At 42.3% G+C, this 20,311-nt stretch overlaps 1 protein-coding gene across 4 annotated transcripts in view; it reads right to left on the reverse strand.

Moving 5' to 3' along the window:
* Nucleotides 1-12,252: 12,252 nt before the first annotated feature.
* LOC140728301 (uncharacterized) overlaps nt 12,253-20,311 on the reverse strand; it is a 28,172-nt gene continuing 20,113 nt past the window's right edge. For all 4 annotated transcript variants that reach the window (XM_073046834.1, XM_073046835.1, XM_073046836.1 and 1 more), the window contains 2 exons: nt 17,863-18,022; nt 12,253-13,118 (listed from right to left, as the gene is read on the reverse strand). In XM_073046834.1, coding sequence (XP_072902935.1) covers nt 13,013-13,118; nt 17,863-18,022 — 266 coding nt within the window. In that variant the 3' untranslated portion in view covers nt 12,253-13,012. The remainder of the gene's footprint in view (nt 13,119-17,862; nt 18,023-20,311) is intronic.

A 20,311-nucleotide genomic window follows, 5' to 3' on the forward strand; every position in this document is an offset into this window, starting at 1 on the left:
GGCAAACTGACACAACCAAGGCTAATAAGAGAAGTCAAAGCCAACGTGAAAGACGAGGGAGGCATACAGTAGAGCAAAAACTAGTGGGAAGTTTCGGATGCTTTTAAAAACCAACAGAAGGCAACTAAAGAAGTCATTAAGAAGGTAAAGAAGGAATACAAAAGTAAGCTAGCCAATAATATTAAAGAGGATACCAAAAGCTTCTTCTGATACACAAAATGTAAAGGAGAGGCGATAGTGGATATTGGACCACTGGAAAATGATGCTGGAGAGGTCGAATGGGGGACAAGGAAATAGCAGACAAACTGAATAAGTATTTTGCATCAGTCTTCATTGTGGAAGACGCTGGCAGTTTGGTGAAAGTTCCAGGTGGTAGGAGTCATGAGGTGTGTGAAGTTATCATTACTAGAGAGGAGGTACTTGAGAAACTGAAAGGTCTCTCGGTAGGTAAGTCACCTGGACCAGATGGTGTACACCCCAGAGTTCTGAAAGAAATGGCCAAAGAGTTTGTGGAGGCATTAGTAATGATCTGTCAAGAATCACTAGATTCTAGAATGGTTCCGGAAGGCTCAAAAATTGCAAATGTCATTCCAGTTTTCAAGAAGGGAGAGAGGCAGAAGAAAGAAAACTGTAGGCCATTTAGTCTGACCTCAGTGGTTGGGAAGGTGTTGGAGTCGTAGGTTGTAGTCATTCTGGTTTTCTCAAGGGAAATTCTTGCCTGACAAATCTGTTGGAATTCTTTGAAGACATAACTAATAGGAGAATTGGTTGATGTGTACTTGGATTTTCAGAAGGCCTTTGACAAGGTGCCATATATGAGGCAGCTTAACAAAGCATGAGCCCACGGTATAACAGGAAGGTTTCTAGCATTGATAAATCAGTTGCTGATTGGCAGGAGGCAAAGAGTGGGAATAAAGGGAGCTTTTTCTGGTTGGCTGCCAGTGATAAATGGTGTTCCACAGGGGTCTGTGTGGGTACTGATTCTTTTTACGAAATATATTAATGATTTGGATGATGGATTTGATGGCATTGTCGCAAAGTTTCCATATGATATGAAGATAGGTGGAGGGGCAGGTAGTTTTGAGAAAGTAGAGAGGACTTAGTGCCAGGGCAAATCAAATAACATTTGGACTCGAATATTGATATTGTCAGGGAATTCTAAACAACACGAACCCAGATATTCGATTGTCTTCTATTTCCACGGCCATATGAGAATCGTCTCAGTGAACGGCAATTCTGAATTATATAGTTCATAATGCACCCTTTTATTATCAGATGGAGCAAGACGGCTACAGACTTCAAGTCAAGGTTTTCTGATAAGGGAAACAGATATAACAATCCAAGCATTTATGAGACTGAATAAAAGTAGCTTTTCACAACAAGCCCTGCAGCTGGGAGAGGGTGGTTAGCAATTAGCTCAGTGTCTTGCTGGCATGTTTTAATAATACTTGGTTTTCCACAGTCCCTATTATTGACATTTTCTGTTCCCTTCTACTAGAACATACAGCACTCACATATTATCAGTAACCCTCTAAATTCCCTCAGTTCACTCCTTTTTGATCACCCTGATCAAGTTCTCCCTCCTGAAAGGGTGGCTTGTAAGGGGTGGGGAAAGGTCACATAGCAAGACAAGCTTCTTCATCATACTCATAGTCATATGTCTTATGCTCTATCAGGGAACTTTGGTAACCTGGGGAAGCACGCTTGTCCTGGGTGGTTTGCAAAGGCAGGAAACAAGGGAATGTCCTGGGCACCGCATAAGCCCCACTACCAGGATTATCAGGAGTAGAATTAACCCATAGTGTGCTATCTTGGCCCACCATCCCTCTTTGGGGTTGTAATCATAAAATTCCTTTCCTGTTTTCCAGATTTGTTCTATGCTTTTTTGTATATGGTCCACTAAATGGGTAATATTTTCGGATTAATCGGGGATGTAGGTGCAACACTCTTGACCTATAAGGGCGCACACTCCCCTCTTCTTGCCTAACATAAAATCAAGGGCCATTCTGTTCTGCAGGGCAATTTTACATATTGCTACTACCTCAACCATAATTGGTTTGCTGCTGTGTTTCCTCCAAGGCTGAGGCAGGATCATTAGCTATTTTCTCTAGGGAGGTGGCTAATTTTATAACTTCCAAGGCTATCTGCCCTGTTCCCCAAGGGGGAAACATAATCATCCAAAATCGTCACCCTCCAAAATAAACCAATAGGTGCTCAGCTTCAGCCCATAGAACTGCTTCCATTTCCCTTACACCAACAATGGCCAACTTTTTGAGGGATCACATGTAACTTCAGGGGTGCAGGATTAGTTAAATTATAGAACGAAAACCACCATCCCTCAAACTGATTGCCTCAGGGAAGGCTAACAGTTGCATTATTGGGTACTCGTAGGTGATGCGGGTACACTGGAGGTTGATAGGATGACATATTCCTGATCCAAATACCCTTTCATAACAGACCGATAGTGGTCTCATTTTGATCAAATGGGATGGGTTCTAATGGTAGGCCCGAATGAGAATGGGTGGGTATGGCCATGCAGATTCAGCAACTTGATATGTTCTTGCAAATGTGCATGTTCATAAGTCATACGCATAAACGTATTAGGTAGTGGGTTTGCTGAATTTCCCCGTTCCTTCTGCTGCCCTACCCCCTTTCAATGCTGTCAGTATTAGCAGGAGGATCCTCATTCTAAATCCCCTCACACTTAGACAGATTGGGAGAATGGGTAAAGAAGAAACAGATGGAATACAGCAGCAGGAAGTGTATGGTCATGCACTTTGATAGAAGAAATGAAAGGGTTGACTTTTTTCTAAATGGAGACAAAATACAGAAAACAGAAAGGGACTTGGGAGCCCTGGTGCAGGATTCCCTAATGATTAATTTACAGGTTGAGTCTGTGGCGAGGAAGGCAAATGCAATGTTGGGATTCATTTGTGATATGGTGCAACTCAAACTACCTGCGTCTCAATATCACCAAGACCAAGGAGATGGTGGTGGACTTTAGGAGATCTAGGCCTCATATGGAGCCAGTGATCATTAATGGAGAATGTGTGGAGCAGGTTAAGACCTACAAGTATCTGGGAGTACAGTTAGACGAGAAGCTAGACTGGACTGCCAACACAGATGCCTTGTGCAGGAAGGCACAGAGTCGACTGTACTTCCTAAGAAGGTTGGCGTCATTCAATGTCTGTAGTGAGATGCTGAAGATGTTCTATAGGTCAGTTGTGGAGAGCGCCCTCTTCTTTGTGGTGGCGTGTTGGGGAGGAAGCATTAAGAAGAGGGACGCCTCACGTCTTAATAAGCTGGTAAGGAAGGCGGGCTTTGTCGTGGGCAAAGTACTGGAGAGTTTAACATCGGTAGCTGAGCGAAGGGCGCTGAGTAGGCTACGGTCAATTATGGATAACTCTGAACATCCTCTACATAGCACCATCCAGAGACAGAGAAGCAGTTTCAGCGACAGGTTACTATCGATACAATGCTCCTCAGACAGGATGAAGAGGTCAATACTCCCCAATGCCATTAGGCTTTACAATTCTACCGCCAGGACTTAAGAACTTTTTAAAAGCTATTATTAATGCTTTTGAGATAGTGATTTAGATGCATATCATATTTTTTACTGAGTTAAGTATTGTATGTAATTAGTTTTGCTACAACAAGTGTATGGGACATTGGAAAAAAAGTTGAATTTCCCCATGGGGATGAATAAAGTATCTATCTATCTATCTATCTATCTATTTCAAGAGGACTAAAATATAAAAGCAAGGGTGTAATGTTGAGACTTTACAAGGCACTGGTGAGGCTTCACTTGGTGAGCAGGTTTGGGCCCTTTATCTTAGAAAGGATGTGCAGAAACAGAAGAGGGTTCAAAGGAGGTTCATGAAAATGATTCCAGGATGGAACGAGTTGTCATATGAAGACTGATGACTCCGGGTCTGTATTCACTAGAGTGAAAGGTGACCTCATTGAAACCTATTGAATGGAGAAAGGCCTTGATAGAGTGGATGTGGAGAGGATTTTCTTCTGGTGGGAGAGTCTAAGAACAGAGGACACAGCCTCAGAATAGAGAGGCATCCTTTTAGAACCAAGATGAGGAGGAATTTCTTTAGCTAGAGTGTAGTAAATCTGTGGAATTCTTTGCCACAGGCAGCTGTAGAGGCAAGTCTTTACATATATTTAAGGCAGAGGTTGATACATTCTTGTTTGGATACAGAGGAAGGCAGGAGATGGGGCTGAGAAGAAAATTGGATCAGCCACGATGAAATGGCAGAGCAGAATGCACCAAATGGCCTAATTCTACTTGTATACCTTATGGTCTTATAACATGATCAATGAAAGATCAAGTAGACCATGGAAGACAACAAACTGTGCAAATGCAAATAAAAATAAATAACAGTAACTAACAAGAGCATGAAATAACAAGATAAAGCATCTTTAAACTGAGATCATTGGTGGTGGGAGCATCTCAATAGATGAGTGTAGTTATGCTCTTTTGTTCAAGAGCCTGATGGTTGAGGGGAGTAACTGTTCTTGAACTTGGTGTTCTTGAACCTGAGTCCTGAGGCTGATGGTAGCAGAGAGAAAAGAGCATACACTGGGTGGTGAGGATCTTAGATAGTGGATGCTGCTTTCCTATGACTGCATACTTGACGAGTATAACAAATGTAAGAGAACACAAGAGGGAAATCAGGAGGGCTAAAGGACGGCATGAGGTTGTTCGGTAGACAAGGTGATGGAGAATCTCAAGGGCTTCTGCAGATACACATGGAGCCAAATGAAATGGGGGAGATCTTAAATGGATTTTTTTTTTGCATCTGTACTTTCTTGGGAGACAGGCATAAACTCTAGAACTGAGACAAAACAGTGGTGAGGTCATTGGAGTGTATCCAGATTATTTGCTTGCTGTCTTGAGGTAAATTAGAGGATAAATTTAAAATGTCCTTAGCTAAGGCTTAAGTACCAGAGGACTGGAAGACAGCTGTTGTTCTATTGTTCAAGAAAAGATTGGGGTCATAGAAGCTATCAAATCCTGCAACAAGATCTGGACCAGCTGGAAAAGTGGCAGATAGAATTTGATGCAGATAAGTATGAGGTGTTGCACTTTGGGAAGACAAAGCAGGGTAGGACTTGCACACTGAACTGCACTCCTCATGAGAACACAGGAATCAGGGAATACAGATCCAGATTTCTTTCAAAGCAGTATAACAGGTAGATAGGGTCATAAAGACAGCTTTTGCATACTGGCCTTCATAAATCAAGAGTACAGGAGTTGGGATGTTATGCTGAAATTGTATAAAACATACAAGTTTGTGGATGACACAACAGTGGTTGGCCTTATCAAGAATGATGACAAGATGAAGTACAGAAAGGAAGTGAAGGGACCGGCGGATTGGTGTAAGAACAACTTAAGCCTGAACGTGTTGGAAGACAAAGGAAATCACTGTGGACTTCAGGAATGTGCAAACAAATCATCCCGCTCTGTGAATATATGGCTTCTCCGGAGAGAGAGTTAAAAGCACCAAGTAACAGGGAGTTCACATCACGGATGACCTCACCTGGTCCCTTAATATTACCAACATGAACAAGAAGGCACAGCAGCGCCTCCACTTCCTAAGAAGATTGAGGCAAGCAAAGCTCCTCCCCCACCACCTTAACTGTGTTTTACAGGAACACCATTGAGAGCGTTGTGACAAGTTGAATTTCCATCTGGTATGGGAGCAGAGGAGCAATGGACCAGAAGCCCCTACAAAGGACCATGAGTACAACTAAGAGGATCGTAAGGGTCTTCCTACCATCTATCAGGAACATTTATCTGGAGTGTTGTGTATGCCGGGCCATTAATATTATTAAGGATCCCACCCATCTATCCAGCATCCTCTATGACTGGCTACCATCAGACAGGAGACTATGATGCATAAAAACAAGAATGACCAAGATGAGAAAGTTTCTTACCCCAGGCCAATATTTTTCTGAACTCCTTGCTGCATTGTATTCAAAGTGTCACTCGTTAACCTGTTCCATACCTTACAATATTTAATATTAATGCACTACAGTTTGTTATTAATGTGTGATTCATGCTTGATTTTATCTTTGACTTCATAAGTTATTACGTGTTATGTGCTTTATATCCTGGTTTGAAGAAATGTTGCCTTGTTTGCAGTTAAATGATGATAAACTTGACTTGACATTGGTGAGGCCAAATTTGGAATATTGTATGTATTTCTGGTCACCTGTCTACAGGAAAGATATCAACAGGATTGAAAAAAATAATGAAAATTTAAAGGGTTGTTGCCAGGATTTGAGGGCCTGAGTTATAGAAAAAGGTTGAATAGGTTAGGACATTATTCCCCAAAGCATAGGAGAACGAAGGAAGATTTGATAAAGGCATACAAAATTACAAGGGGTATACTTAGCGTAATGCCCCGTTTCATATTTATGTTTATTCTTTTTTCCCCACTGACGTTGGGTGAGACTTGAACTAGAAGTCATACTGTATTTTAAGGGTGAAAAGTGAAATAGTTAAGGGCAACCTAAGGGGGATATTCTTAATTGAGATGGTTATGCGAGTATGGGATGAGTTGCTAGTGGAATTGATGGATGTGGGTTGGCAATATTGGAGAGAAGCTTGGACAAGTACATGAATGGTATGGGAATTCAGAGCACTGTCCAGGTGCAGGTCAATGGAATTAGGCAGAATAACATTTTGGCATGGACTAGATGGGCTGAAAGGCCTACCTCTGTGCGGTAGTGCTCCAAGACACCACCTCTAAGATGATCAGGCTATTTTTTGTTGCATTGTAGATGCAGTTTGTTAGAAACCCCATGTCACCTAAATCAGGTACAACACACCAAGCATTTAGGGCATCTGTGCAACTGCTACACAAATACTAAACGTGTGCACTGAAATCCAGACACAGTATCACTCCTATCCAAACGTAATTCTGCTAGCCAACTTGAATCAGAATCAAGTTTAATTACACCAGCATATGTTGTGAAATTTGTTAACTTTATGGCAACAGTACAACACATAATATAGAAAAAACCTGTGAATTACAACAAGTATTTATACGTATATTAAATAGTTAAATTAAATAAGTCGTGCAAAAACAGAAATAAGAGAAGTAGTGAGGTAGTGTTCATGGGTTCAATGTCCATTCAGAAATTGAATGGCAGAAGGGAAGAACATGTTCCTGAATCGTGAGTGTGTGCCTTCAGTTTTCTGTATCTCCTTCCTGATGGTAACAATGAGAAGAGAGCATGTCCTCGGTGGTGGGGGTCCTTAATGATAGAGCTGGCTAATTTTACAACTTTCTGCAGCTTACTTTGATCCTGTGCTGTAGTCTCCCATACCAGATGGTGATGCAGCCAGACAGAAATGTTGCAAATGTTCAGGGGATATTTGTGTGGCATTCTGCATAGGTACGTTCTAATGAAATAGGGAAAGGATGGTAGAGTACAGGAACCGTGGTGTACAAAGGCTGTTGAAAATCTAGTCAAGGAGAAAAGAAAAGCTTACGAAATGTTCAAAAAACTAGGTAATGATAGAGATCTAGAAGATTATAAGGCTAGCAGGAAGGAGCTTAAGAATCAAATTAGGAGAGCCAGAAGGAGCCATGAGAAGGCCTTGGCGAGCAGGATTAAGGAAAACACCAAGATTTTCTACAAGTAGGTGAAGAGCAAGAGGATAAGATGTGAGAGAATAGAACCAATCAAGTGTGACAGTGGAAGTGTATGGAACCGGAGAAGATAGCAGAGGTACTTAATGAATACTTTGCTTCAGTATTCACTACAGAAAAGATTCTTGGCAATTGTAGGGATGACTTACAGTGGATTTAAAAGCTTGAGCATATAGACATTTGGAAAGCATCAAGTTGGGTAAGTCTCCAGGACTGGACGAGATGTATCCCAGGTTACAGTGGGAGGGGAGGGAGGAGTTTGCTGAGCCTCTGGCGATGATCTTTGCATCATCAATGGGGACGCGGGAGGTTCTGGAGGATTGGAGGGTTGCTGATGTTGTTTCTTTATTCAAGAAAGGGAGTACCGATAGCTCAGGAAATTACAGATCAGTGAGTCTTCTCCCATACCACTTTGGCCACCGTAGATGCCTTCTGGTCCTTGGTAGGAAAAGCCTGGACATATCTGGTGTAGTGGTCCTCGATGACTAAGACATTTGCCGAGTTGTTGGCATCGGGTTCTATTAACAGGAAATCCATATACACCAGTTCTAGGGGCCCTGCACTCTGCAAGTAGGACAATTTTTCAACCTCCAACTTCATCCAGTGCCAGTAAAACCAGTCTCTGAGCAATCCATAGGTCTTTTCCACCCCCAAATGTCCAGAACCATCACGAAGTGACTTAACGCAATCCTCCGATACTTCTCTGGCAGAACCAGCTGGCAATGCCAAGGTCGATCCGGAGATGACGTGACCCGGTATAAGATCTGGTTCTGCAGCTTCAACCAAGGCCATTCCCTCAGTAATGGAGCACCAGTGCGTGTTTAGTCTTCTCCGCCTGAGCCATATCTCCCTTTTCGACTGCTGATCAAATGGTACTGATGCCTGGATCATCTCGCTGAGCAGCTGCCACTTCCCCAGAACTCAATTCCAGCAGCTGATTTGTCATCAGAGCAGTCAGGTTACAGTAAACCTGGGGAGTGGCGTCATCAGAAGCCCTCAATTGACCCACTGCTCGCTCCTGTCCCTTCTTTCACTCTGCCTTCATGGTGATGGCAAACTGACACATGGCCTTCACCACTGGGCAGGAACACTCGCCCACTCCTTGTCCCTGACCAGTCCCTCATGCACCCGTCAGGACAAAGCATCAGCGTTAATGTTCCTGCTTCCCAGCTGGTACTTCAGGCTGCAATCATAGGCAGACAATGTCACCAAACACCTGTGGCATCCAGTTTCACCGAGGTCAGGATATAAGTTAGGGGGGTTTTGTCTGTCCTCACCTCAAACTTGGCCCCATAGAGGTAGTCACTCAGCTTATCCACCACCGCCCATTTCAATACCAGAAATTCCAACATGTGTGAGATAGTTTTTCTCGGAGGGCGACAGACAAACACAACAGGTCTCAACCCGGTGCCCTGATCCTGATACAGGACACCCCCTAAGCCCTCTCGGCTGGCATCCTTGTGCAGTACATACGGCAATCGGTGGTCTGCAAAAGCCAGCGCTGGCGCCTGGGTCAGCAGCTCCTTCAATGACTTAAAGGCCTCCTCACATTTTGCATCCCACCCCGTTCCAAAGAGCTCCAACAGGCTAAGATACTCTCCATTCTCCTGTCCTTTTTACCCCTCCCTTTCTTCCCCAAGGGAGGGTAACTGCACAGAAGCTGATTCAATGGGCGACTCACTTTTGCGTAGTCCTTCACAAACCTCCGATAGTAACCACGGAACCCGAGGAACGAGCGCAGAGTGCTCACAGTCTGGAGCCTTGGTCTTAGCCAGGTCTGTAGTTACTCCAATCCATGAGACTATGTGCCCAACATAGCTAACAGATGTTTTGCAGCACTGATACTTGTCCAGGGAAAATTTTAACCCTTTAGCTTTCAGGCAGCCCAGCACCTTCAGTAGCCTCACTTCCTGTTCTTCCAAGGTGGATCCAAACACTATGAGGTCATCCAGATATACCAATACCTCAAGCAAGTTCATATCCCCCACCGTCTTCTCCATGACCCACTGGAAGGTTGCAGGGGCTCCTGATTTGCCCTGGGACACCCTTTTGAACTGGAAGAATCTCGGGGGCATATAAATGCCATCTTCTCTTTGTCGGCCTCACTCATGGGGATCTGGCAATATCCACTCCTTAAGTCCAGCACATTGAATCAATTCACACTACTCAGACAGGCCAGCATGTCTTCCATCCGCGGGATGGTATACTGGTCAGGAATGGTGCACCTGTTCAAAGTCCTATAGTCCAGGCACATCCGTATTTCTTCTTTTGGGCCACTACTAAAGGGGATTCACAGGGGCTTCGGGACTCGGTGATGATCCCAGCTTCCTTTAACTTACACAAATGCTGCTGAACGTCTTCCACCTCTGCAGGGACCAGTCTTCACAACCTCTCTCTAAACGGGGTGTCCTTGGTCACCCAGATAGTGTGATGAGTGCTCTTGGAACAACCCACATCAAACTCATCAGTGGAAAAGACACCCTCCAGCTTCAATCTCCTACCAACCCGTCCTAACCCCTTTCTACCAACCTCCTCTTCTAACCTGCAGGAGCCAGGGAGTCCCTGGTTGAATGATTCAGCAGTCAACTTTTCCCCCTTTTTCCAATAGTTTCTCCCTGGCTTGTCTGAGAGGGACATTACCGGCACTGGAACAGATGTGTGAGGAGCATCTCCTGCTTGAAGGTGACCTCCTTCTTTGTAGTGTTCCTGACCATCCTGCTCACCTGTACAACCCAGGGCTTCTGCAGTTCGGGCCTTGCCCTCAGGCACGGGGAAATTTGGGGGTCCCCATCACTCTCACTACTTCTCTGGGCTGTACCGCCATTGGCTTCCACTGGGTGAACCACACAGTCCCTCATCTAAATTCGGTATCCGGCCTAATGCAGCTCGAAACACGGACAATGTTCCCCATGAGCCTCCTCACAAGAGGGGTGTTGGTCCCACGAGAATTGAAACACCGCCCTTCTCAATGGGGTCCAGACAAACCAGCACTAATGCGAGAGCTCCAGTTTCACTGACAAATAACCGTCGTATGGATAATCACCGGCACTGAGACTCCAGACTCCAGGTCCCTGAATAGTGTCAGTGGTAAATGCTTCAGATACCGGTTGTAAAACGAATGGTACAACAACGTGACCTGTGACCTGGTGTCAAGTATGGCTTTAGCATAAATACCCTCTATCTGTATCAACACACTGGAGCATGGTCCCACTAAGCCTTCAGGAATAGGGTCTTTCGCTTTCGGGAGTTCCTTGGTATATTGCTGGGAAATATGCTGCCGTTCCCTCACTGGGTCTCCTCTAAGTTTTCCCAATGACTCTCTCTACTTAAGTACCCGGGGGTTCACTCTCCTTCTCATGTGACACCGGCTGCCGGCAGCCTTCCACTATGTTCGTCCCCTTGGGGGATCCGCACCCCAATCATTTGGGGGGGGGGGGCGCCACACCCACTGATAGCAGCTGAGATATTTCAATTTTCGACTCTTGCCACAATCTCCTCTACTGCTCCCCGGGTTGGGCTATCCGTGGTCAGTTCACCACAAGGGGCTACTGCCGAGGATTGTACCCTGCTGACAGAGCCCTCCTGCGCCCCCGACGTGTCCTCTCCCGTACCTCTCTGATCAGCTCAACAAGAGGGTAGGGGTCGCGTCTTATGAGACTGTCAGACCCTAAGCAATCAGGGTCAATTGTAACCCTCAGGTTCGGCCAGCTAGGGGAGGACAGCCTCTGGCCCAGCCAAACTGAGAAATCTTTATTTGCATGGATGCTGTGTGATGTGTTGCCTGGTTACAAATCCAAACCGCAAAATATCAGACAGTACACCATTTGCAGTTTAACGACTGAACTTTATAAATCTTAAGCTGACTATAAGGTTAGTAAAGAAAATAAAAAGAAAAAGACCATATTTTAATGAAACAGTCTAACGTGCACGTTGGAGCTCACTGATTTGTCCATTCATTCCCCATCGATCTCCTCTGAGCATCAGTGCCCGTCAGCCTCATTCCGAGTTTACTCTATCTGCCGGCCTACCAACTCTTTCCATTCACATCTTCTCTCATCTCTCACCGACAAAAGCCTGCAAAATCCATGCTCCCAAAGCCACAAGAAAGAACAACATGCCTCTCACTGGATAGCGCACATTCCAAAGCCCCCAATATCTCTAGTCATAACCCAAACATTGCTGCTACAGAGAAACCATTACCTTAGCAGTGAAACATTACAGAGGGGCCATTATATTAGCAGTGAAACCTTACAGCACATTACACACTCTAGCCCATTGTCAATATATTGTCAACAAAATATTGTTGATATATTAACATTTTGTTGGTGGTCTACAAATGTCTTTCATGTGGAACCACTAAGGTAAAAGCTGCTTTGTGCTTGAACTATATTTTTGCTTTTGAACACTGTTCTAAAATGCTTGATTGGATGTTAAATCCAGAACACGGTCAAAAAATCAGACTTGATCTGTATCTACTGAATATAAATACACAAAGGGCAGAAGATTAAAATACAGCAGAAGAGCAGTTTCGCAAAGAAGTCCAATGAAAATGATCACCTGCAATTCCAATTTATACATCTTGGGTGGTTTCAGCTTTCTTTAATTAAACTGGTATGAGTCACTGATTATACAATTGTGATTAAACATTTTCACAGAGCATTATATTTAATGCATCTCAAGTATTTATTCAGGTTCAACTGTCAAGTTCAATGCAATACAAAACTCAGACAAGTATACTTAGAAATCCATGACAATGCTTGGTTTATCAACTGAACAGAAAACGGCCAACATACATTTAACAAGTTTGCCCAATCTACACAAAACTAATTACACAAGCTACAGCAAAAAGCCAGAACCCATTCTATATACAAAACTATTGTTGAACTAGGTTCTCCACCGCATCGTCACCTGTTCAAGGATTGCTTCTTCCTGCAAGGTGGAAACTGATCACAGTGACCTCAGAATTAGTAGGTTGTCATAATAAGGCTCAGCTTTGCAGCACATACAAGCTCTGTTGCATTAATTCTGCACAAAACTAGGTAGAGTAACTATCTGTACAAGTAGGATGCTTGAGTTGTACTCCATCCATTATATAGTAACAATGGTAGTGCTGGTATTAGCATTTTTGCAATAGTCTTAATATTTACACAAGTACATTAACCTAGTTACAAAACCTTTAGCTACATAATCAAACCTAAAATAATACTGAAACAATTACTCAGTTCTGATATCTTGGAAGGTGACATCTAAGTATTACTTCAACTGCCATTTTAGGAAGTTTAGAAAATTATAAAACCAAAGAAAATAAAATACAAGTTGTTTCCCTCTGCCTCATGTACCTAATTGCTGCTTTTTGGTATTCTGCACTTCTCTTTCTGTCCACTTTTATATACTGGTGAACGTAGAAATTTTGTATCTGTGAAATCATCCCCTCGACGCAGTTTCCTGCAATAAGAAAACACAAGTTCATGAATTGTTGCAGCAATAATTTCTTTAAATTTGAACATTTCTGCACAGTTCATAAATATGAAAATATTGCAAATGATAAATCCATAGAACTGATGAGGTAATCCAAGTTTCATGATCAACCACACACACAAAGAAATGCAATATTGGGAATACTGTGAATGTGCCTACTTGAAAGACTTCTATTTAGAGTCCAAATGGCCGCAGGCATTTGTTGAAGCTGAATCTTGTAGATGTAAACTTTAAATCCAATCCTAACTCAAGAAGAAGAGAGGGCAAAATGCACAAAATGTTGGAGGAACTCAGCAAACCAGGCAGCATCTATGGAAAAACACACAGTTGACGTTCGGCCTGAAATGTTGACTTTTTTTTCATAGATGCTGCCTGGCCTGCTGAGTGCCTCCAGCATTTTGTGTGTGTTGCTCAGATTTCCAGCATCTGCAGATTTTCTCTTGTTTGTGAAGAAGAGAGGTCTACTGTCAACTGAGTAAGAGTGACACTAACCTTTGAATAGCCACTGCTCAACCAAAACATTCCATCCTGATCATTTACTCCTTAAACTGGATTGTGCATTGCAAGGTAAGACTCAAACTCCTTGCTGCAGTTAATGGAATTTATACAAATTCCTTCATTATTTCACAACAGGATCCTCACAACCTTTTCTAGCCTTCTAAGCATCACTTCTTCAACTCTGTACACATGGTTTGCCCTATAAAATCTCACAAAGAGCAATACCAGAAACATTTGAACAAGTGAATAAAATGTTGCCAAAATATGGAACTCTTGCCTTGCTTTCTTTCATACACCTGAGGTGGCAGCTGGACATTAATACCTCATTCAAAATATACCTATGGCAGTGCAAACAGGAGAAAATCTGCTTGAAATCTGAGCAACACACAAAATGCTGGAGGAACTCAGCAGGCCAGGCAGCATCTATGGAAAAAAGTACAGTTGATGTTTCAGGCCGAAACCCTTCAGCAGGACTGGAGAAAAAAGCTGAGGAGTAGATCTGAAAGGTGGGGGTAGAGGAGAGAGAAACACCAGGCGATAGGTGAAACTTGGGGGGAGAGGGATGAAGCAAAAAGCTGGGAAGTTGATTGGTGAAAGAGACAGAAGGCCATGGAAGAAAAAAAAGAGGGGGTGGGGAAGGAGGACCAGAGGGAGGTGATGGGTGGGCAAGGAGATAACATGAGAGAGGGAAAAGGGGATGGGAAATGGTGAAAGTTGTGGGGGGGGGGGGGTGTTGGAAAGGCATGACTGAAAGTTTGAGAAATTGATGTTCACACCATCAGGTTGGAGGCTACCTAAACAGAATATAAAATGTTGTTCTTCCAACCTAAGTGTGGTCCTATCATGATAGTGGAGGAGGCTATGGATGGACATACTGGAATGGCAATGGGAAGTGGAATTAAAATAGGTGGCCACTGGGAGATCTTGCCTGTTCTGGTGGGTGGAGCATAGACATTTGGCGAAGTGTTCTCCCAATCTACATTGGGTATCACTAATATACAGGAGGCCATACCAGGAGCACCAAACACAGTATAGGACCCCGACAGACTCACATGTGAAATGTTGCCTCACCTGGAAGGACTGTTTGGAGTCCTGAATGGTAGTGAGGAAGGAGGTGTAGGGGCAGGTGTAGCACTGGTTCTGCTTGTAAGGACAAATGCTAGAAGGGAGATCAGTGGGGAGGGACGAATAGACAAGGGTGTCGCATATAGAGCGATCCCTGTGGAAAGCAGAAAGTGGGAAGGAGGGAAAGATGTGTTTGGTGGTAGAATTCAGTTGTAGGTGGCGTAAGTTTTGGAGAATTATGTGCTAGACATGGAGGCTGGGAGGTCTGTAGGTGAGGACAAGAGGAACCCTATTCCTGGTAGGGTGGCTGGAGGATGGGGTAAGAGCAGATGTGCGTGAAATGGAAGAGATGCGGTTGAGGAAGCTCTTTGCTTCATCCCTCCCCCTCTAAGTTTCACTTACCACCTGGTGTTTCTCTCTCCCCTCACCCCACCTTTCAAATCTACTCCTCAGCATTTTTTCTCCAGTCCTGCCAAAGGGTTTCGGCCTGAAACGTCAACTGTGCCTTTTGCATAGATGCTGCCTGGCCTGCTGAGTTCCTCCAGCATCTTGTATGCGCTGCTACGGCAGCGCAGTACAGCACTGAAGTAGGCCTTGAATGTACATATTCTTATTTCCTTTTCTAACTTCCATCATTGATATCTTTATTTATGGCACAAAACAATTTAAAGGATGCTTACGGTGCTAAAGCTGTTACTCATAAGTGGAGATTACAGATACAGCTGCTTGTGTAGAGTTTTGACTCTCCAGTGGACAGAGGCATAAATAGTAGTTTGCTGACACAGCTAAAAAAAGGGTCCTTATGTTTTGATTTTTGAAATCTTAGTGTGAGCATAGTTGGATAAAAGAAAAAACAGACTTTCACTGTACATTGAGGCAGACACCATGAATTAGTACAATAATTTGAGTAGTGGGAAACTTTTAAAAACAGAAGGCAACTAAAAAAGTCATAAAGGGGGAAAAGATGAAATATGAAGGTTAGATAGCTAATAATATCAAAGAGGATACCAAAAGTATTTTACAGATGTATAAAAAGTAAAAGGGAAGCAAGAGTAGATATTGTTCAGCTGACAGGTAGTAATAGGGGAGAAGTAAATGGTGGACAAACTGAATAAATATTTTGCATCAGTCTTCACTGTGGAAGACACTAGTAGTATGCTAGAAGTTCGAAGACTGCCGGGGGCAGAAGTGAGTGTAGTTGCTATTACTAGGAAGAAGGTGCTTTGGGAATTGAAAGATCTGAAGGCAGATAAGACACCTGAACCAAATGGACAACATCCCAGGGTTCTGGAAGAGGTGGCTGAAGAGACTGTGGAGGCATTAGTAATGATCTTTCAAGAATCAATAGATTCTGGCATGGTTCTGGAGGACTGAAAAATTGCAAAAGTCAGTCCACTCTTCAAGAAGGAAGGGAGGCAGAATAAGAGAAATTATAGTCCAGTTCGCCTGACCTCAGTGGTAGAGATGTTGGAATTGATTAGGAATGTGGTTTTGAGGCACATGGAGTCACATGATAAAACAGACCAAAGTCAGCATGGTTTCTTTAAGGGAAAGCTTTGGTTGACAAATCTGTTGAAATTCTTTGAGGAAATAATAAACAGGTTAGACAAAGGAGAATCGATTTTCAGCAGGTGTTTGACAAGGTGCTACACATGAGCCTGCCTAACAAGCTACAAGCCCAGGAAGGAGTATGGATAAAGTGGTGGTTGATTGGCAGGAGGCAAAGAGTGGGAATGGAGGGAAGCTTTTCTGGTTGGCTGCCAGTGACTAGTGGTATTCCACAGGAGTCTGTGTTGGGACTGATTCTTTTTATGTTATGTCAATGATTTGGACGACAGAATTGATGGCTTTGTGGCAACATTTGCAGACAATATGAAGACAGGTAGAAGGGTAGGTAGTTTTGAGGCTACAGAGGATGTAAGACAGATTAGGAGGATGGGCAAAGAAGTGGCAGAAGGAATACTGTGTTCAGAAGTATATGGTAATGCACTTTGGTAGAAGAAATAAAAGCATAGACTATTTTCTAAATAGAGAGAAAATTCAAAAATCTGAGGTGTAAAGGGACTTGGGAGTGCCTCCAGCATCTGTGTGAATTGCTCAAGATTTCCAGCATCTGCAGAATTTGTGTTTTGTAGTTAAAGTGCTGTGCAGTTTTAAGTCTGCTTAAACATTAAAACTGAGAACAGCATTGATTAACTGTAAATCATTAAAGACAATCATTCTTAGTAGAACAGAAAATTACAGAGTTTGGTGGTGTTAAAATAATAAGGGTAAATAAAAACAGACTTTTCAACAGTTGAGGAATCTACAGTGAAGAGATTCATTAGATTTAAGATGAGGAAAAAATGGACAGGATTTAAAAATATAGTTGTGAAATTAAAATGCTGGAAAATTACAGATTAAAGTCAGCTCATAATAGGTTGTGCTTGCAGTCAGAAGGTTAATGGAATATATTAACATGTGGTTAGGAGCTGCTGCTTATGAGTATAATTAAAACAGATAGAAGCAGTTGAGCTGAACAGAAATCTGTTCCATGTTATAATTTCTATTCTCAATTCTTAAGGTTCTATGTCATTTCATCAAATATTAGCACAAGATGTATTTTTAATCAGGAGACTGAAATCCACTATTAGCAAATATACTCAACCCAAAACCAATCTTTTAGCTCACAGATCTCTACCAGGTGTGGATGGCAGAACCTGGAATTAAATCAGTTGGTGCACTGCCATATTTAAGCTACAGTTTTTCTTGTTCATTAATTAATTTTGGTCTCAAAGTTTTTACCCTCAATGCAGCAACATTGGCATCAAGAACAAAGAGTCCCACCTGGGTTGTTCACAGCTCTGAACCACTGGGCACTACTCGTAAAATGCTTTTAAGTTTCAAGTTTCAAGTAGTTGGGCAATTTATATGGAAAATGAAATAGTCGCAATTAGCATCCTTAATTTGACTTTCTCTGCAGGACATGCGAGTGAGCCTTCTTTGCTCAGCCACTTCATTTTGAAACAGGATTAGAATCTTGTTTGAGAGCAGCAAACACATTCTCTAAGTTTAGATAAAGAAGCACAACTTTTTAATTGATTTTAATCCAACATGCTTTGCCAGTATACTGCTTTTGAGTAAAACCAAATTAACAAAATTCACATACCTATTGAGGGTTGGCTCTCTGTAGTTTGCTATTGCAGTGGCTTGGCGTTTGCTGCGTAAACACACGAGTCCTTGTTTCCCTTCTGAAAGTTGTAACTGACAGTTAAATTTGCTGGGAGTTAAGTTTGACACATCTTTGAGAACTTTATATTCTTTCTTTTCTGTATGGGGTAAAAGGAGAAGGAAACAGGCCATTGGTTATTACACCAGGTTGATATGGACACAGTAGAAAATGTCAAGCACTACTGATTAAAAAATCTATTACAGTAACTTGGCTTTTAAATGCAGGAACACATCCAATGACTCCATAATTTATTTTATGCATTTATGGCAGGATGATCATTGGAAACAAAAAGCATTCAGTGCAAAGTCTGGAAAGAAAATGTATTTGTAGTCTCTATTCTCCACTTTAGGATCATGAGGTTTCAGTGAAAGTATTTTTCCTTATCAACAAGTTTGTCTCATTTAAAAAGTTGTTTCAGCGTTGATCCACTTGATAAGTCCAACTTAATGATAAACCTTGATTTTACCGCAAAATTCTAGAGGGATTGTGCAGAAAATACAGAATTCTGAGGATGGGTAAACTTACATTACTCTACAGGAAAATCCAGATTAATGTGAAACTGGAAGCCAACTTTACAAGATGTGGACTTCATCAGCAACACCAGTATTTATTCAGTTCCTAGTTGTTCTGGGGAAGACGATGACGAACTACTTTCATGAACCAGTACATTTCTCCTTAGTGTAGTGATGAAATTCCCACAGTGATGCTTGGTTGGGATCTCAGAAATTAGATAAGCAACAATAAAGGAATGGAAATATTTCCAAAGCAGGATGGCCTGTGACCTGAAGGGCAAATCCCACAACACAGAGTAGCCTGGAGAATGACTGCTATTTTATTTATGTAATAGAGTGGATTCTGGTTCATTGAGATACATTAGGACCAGCATATTTTACAGCTGCCCCAATTAGCTGAAGTCTCATGGAAATAGTTAAAAAAGATAAAGAAAGACTAAGTACCATTGAACTGAGTAACAAATTATATATATGTATGAAATGCAGAACAACTGGTGGTCATCCGTCATTCCTGACAGACGTGAAACCTGGGTGGAAAGTTTTTAATAAGTGGAAAAGCCATAGAACTAGGCAGTTCCACTCTCTCAACCTTGGAGGTGCAGGACCAGTGGGACAAGTGGGTCACGACTAGAGTTTTCCCTGGTTGCAGTGGATTTCCATGTCTTCTTCAATGCCTCATCTTCCCCTTCACTCTCTATGTAACATTGCAGAACTGCTTCCCAGGCCATTAAATCTCACTGTAGATCTGACCCGCTCGGCCCATTGAAACTGACTTTGCATGCTAGGACAGGCATGCCCCTATCTCACTGCAGTATGAGACCTGCTAGCTACCCTCACCTAGTTTAGCTTGCCTATTGAAATGGTGTACTGAGGTATAGCCACTTCCACGTGCAAACAGCTACTTGGAGCCACAGGTGAGAGCTGAATGACTAGTGTGGACCAAAGGCAATATTCCCTCTAATTTTTTTCAGCTGTGTGAACCAACCATTGCTCTGATCAGAATTTTTTGGTTTTTTGTTAAAGCACGACCTGAAAACTGAATGACACTTAATATTTTTTTGTAACATGCATACAATGAATATTAAGATTGGAAATTCAAAAATCATACACTTTTGATATTATTTATAAATTGGAGTGTAATGAAATACAGTAAATTCTTTCACATTGTGTAAACTTTTACTCATCTATCTTTATTACAAATCTATTGTCTATAAACTCGGTCCAAATTCATTTTCTTATCCAGATGAAAGCTACATTTTAATCCTCATTAGATCATCCAGATGTTCCACTTCTAGTCTGTTTCTGGGTTTATATGTGACTGAATTCACAATACCAAATCCATGCTCGCAGTTAGCACCAGAAGTCTGAAATGTTCCGATGATGCCAACAAGAATTGACAGTTCTTCAAATTTGTTTCCAAACATGTAGGTTTAACATAATTAGTGAAAGTCTTAATTTTCTCAGAAATAACAAATTTTAAATCACAGCATTGCTGTGATATTTTTGAGGCAATGCTTTTATCATATATAAAAGCAATTTCCAGCTGTGCAGCAACAAAGGCTATGCGTGTGCAGGAGTATTTTAGTCACTGCGCAGTGACACACCCTAGAAGGACCAGTGACCAAAGGCGGCATTCAAGTTGATTGCTTATATAGTTTCTAACTTGTTGAAACAGTGAAATTGTGAAAACCTAACTTTATGGTATTTCCAAGTCTGAATGTTTGAAACTGCAGTGAGCAAAACAGTTCTGAATTGTCTTACTGTTTATTTCTCACCAACCAGAAGAGAGAAAGATCACTGCTTTTTGATTATAAATACACGCAACTGGCCCTATTTAAAAACTTTTTGCTCCACGAACAGTATTAGCCACAGAA

Source organism: Hemitrygon akajei, chromosome 5 (assembly GCF_048418815.1).
Source record: "Hemitrygon akajei chromosome 5, sHemAka1.3, whole genome shotgun sequence".
In the NCBI taxonomy this organism is placed as follows: Eukaryota; Metazoa; Chordata; class Chondrichthyes; order Myliobatiformes; family Dasyatidae; genus Hemitrygon; species Hemitrygon akajei.